Here is a 1662-nt window from a genome sequence, read left to right on the forward strand (position 1 = left end):
CGGGTAGCTAAAATAGTTCAAGACCAATGCAAATACCTTTGGTATACTTCTGATGTTGGAGAGACAAACGCGCCCGGATTCCTCGCAACTGACATTTGCCTTTTCTGGACTATCGTATCTTGTTGACAGTTCCATACGATTCACCTCAGCAACGCTCGTTATTTGATATTTCCACTTATTAGACTTATGATAAACTCATATCAACGGTATCGTTATCTTTGTTCCTAGACGTATCATAGCATACAAGTACCGCGCGCGTCTCGTACGCCAACCTCATTTGCATTGTCCCGGAAGACGTGCTGAGTGAGGTGAGACGCGCGCCATACCCTGTCGTTTGTTTACCGTTTGCTTACATGTATCCTGTAGCCTTTGTTGTCTTGCTACAGGTAATCTACTATCTTTGCATTGTCCCGGAAGACGTGCTGAGTGAGCCTTTGTTGTCTTGCTACAGACGACAACTACGTCTTCGCAGAGATCATTCATAGCCAAAAGGTTATGAGCCCAAGCTTCCTCGGGCTATAGCTGCATATAATCCATCCCCCCCTGTCGTTACTGATACACAATATGTCTTCTGACCGACCCTCCGATACCCTCCCCTCATCAGTGCCGAAGCTGGATCCTTCTGGCGTGAACTTCGCTGTATTTTCTGAGCGCTTCGAGACTGCCGTAAGGGCGAAACGACTCTGGGGTCACTTCTCTGGGTCGACAGCGAAGCCACAGCCACGTAGCACTGTCCCCACCCAGGAGGAAGAGGACAAGGTTACGAAGTGGGATGATGATGAAGCCGTCGCCATGTACCTGCTCAGCCAGAAACTCCCTGACTCTGCTTTCCTTAAGGTTCGCAACCGGCGTACAGTGGCTGAACGATGGGCTGCTATCCGCGACGAGTTCACCCACAAAGGTCTTCACATGCAGGCTGATATCCGTCGCCGCTTCATGGCAAGCAAGTGCCCACCGAAGGGCAACGTTCGCGAGTTCCTTGAAGGATTACTCACAAGGAAGGAGGAGCTGGCGTCTATTGGCGTTGACATCAGCGATAAAGACTTACGAGCGACAATAGTTGCTTGTCTCCCTGAAGGTCTCTCACGTTTCGCGGCTCAGACGCTCGCATCTATCGAGCTTATGGCGAAGATGGACTTGATGTCTATGCCATCTGTTCCGGGTCTCAGTCAGCCATCAGAGCCAAAGGCTATCGACCCTGCGCTCCTGATATCTATGATCTCGGAGGAGTACGAGCGGCGGAAGGCACTCGCCAGTGACAAGGGTTCGTTGAAGGCTAGGGGTGATGGGGACGAGGCATTAGCTGTCGAGTCAAAGAAAGGCCAGACGAAGAAACGCCCACCAGTATGCTGGAACTGCGGTGAGACAGGCCACATCAGTAGAGACTGCTCGAAGCCTCGGAAGAAGAAGGACGACAACAACGACAAGGCGTCGAAGTCGAAGGGGAAGTCCAAAGGCACCGCTAATGCTGCGGAGTCTGAATCCGAGGGCGAGGGGGTCTACAGTGTCGTTGATCGCGACATCGAGAGTGACAGCGACGTGCCGCCACTCGAGTCTATCGCTCCTGTCGAAGATGACTATGCGGACATGCCGGATTTGATGTCAGTCTGCGACAGTGACGAAGAGGATGATGACGTCGGTGAAGACCCGTTCTCGGACTTG

The 1662-nt window shown here is 52.2% G+C and overlaps 1 protein-coding gene across 1 annotated transcript; it reads left to right on the forward strand.

The window, feature by feature from the left end:
- Positions 1–564: 564 nt before the first annotated feature.
- On the forward strand, positions 565–924 carry GLOTRDRAFT_51163 (uncharacterized protein; the record flags this gene model as incomplete). Its single annotated transcript, XM_007873320.1, has 1 exon — positions 565–924. A coding segment is annotated over one exon (360 nt), but the record flags the coding sequence as incomplete, so codon positions are not given.
- Positions 925–1662: the final 738 nt, after the last annotated feature.

The sequence above is a fragment of the Gloeophyllum trabeum genome, assembly GCF_000344685.1.
Source record: "Gloeophyllum trabeum ATCC 11539 unplaced genomic scaffold GLOTRscaffold_00100, whole genome shotgun sequence".
Classification (NCBI taxonomy): Eukaryota; Fungi; Basidiomycota; class Agaricomycetes; order Gloeophyllales; family Gloeophyllaceae; genus Gloeophyllum; species Gloeophyllum trabeum.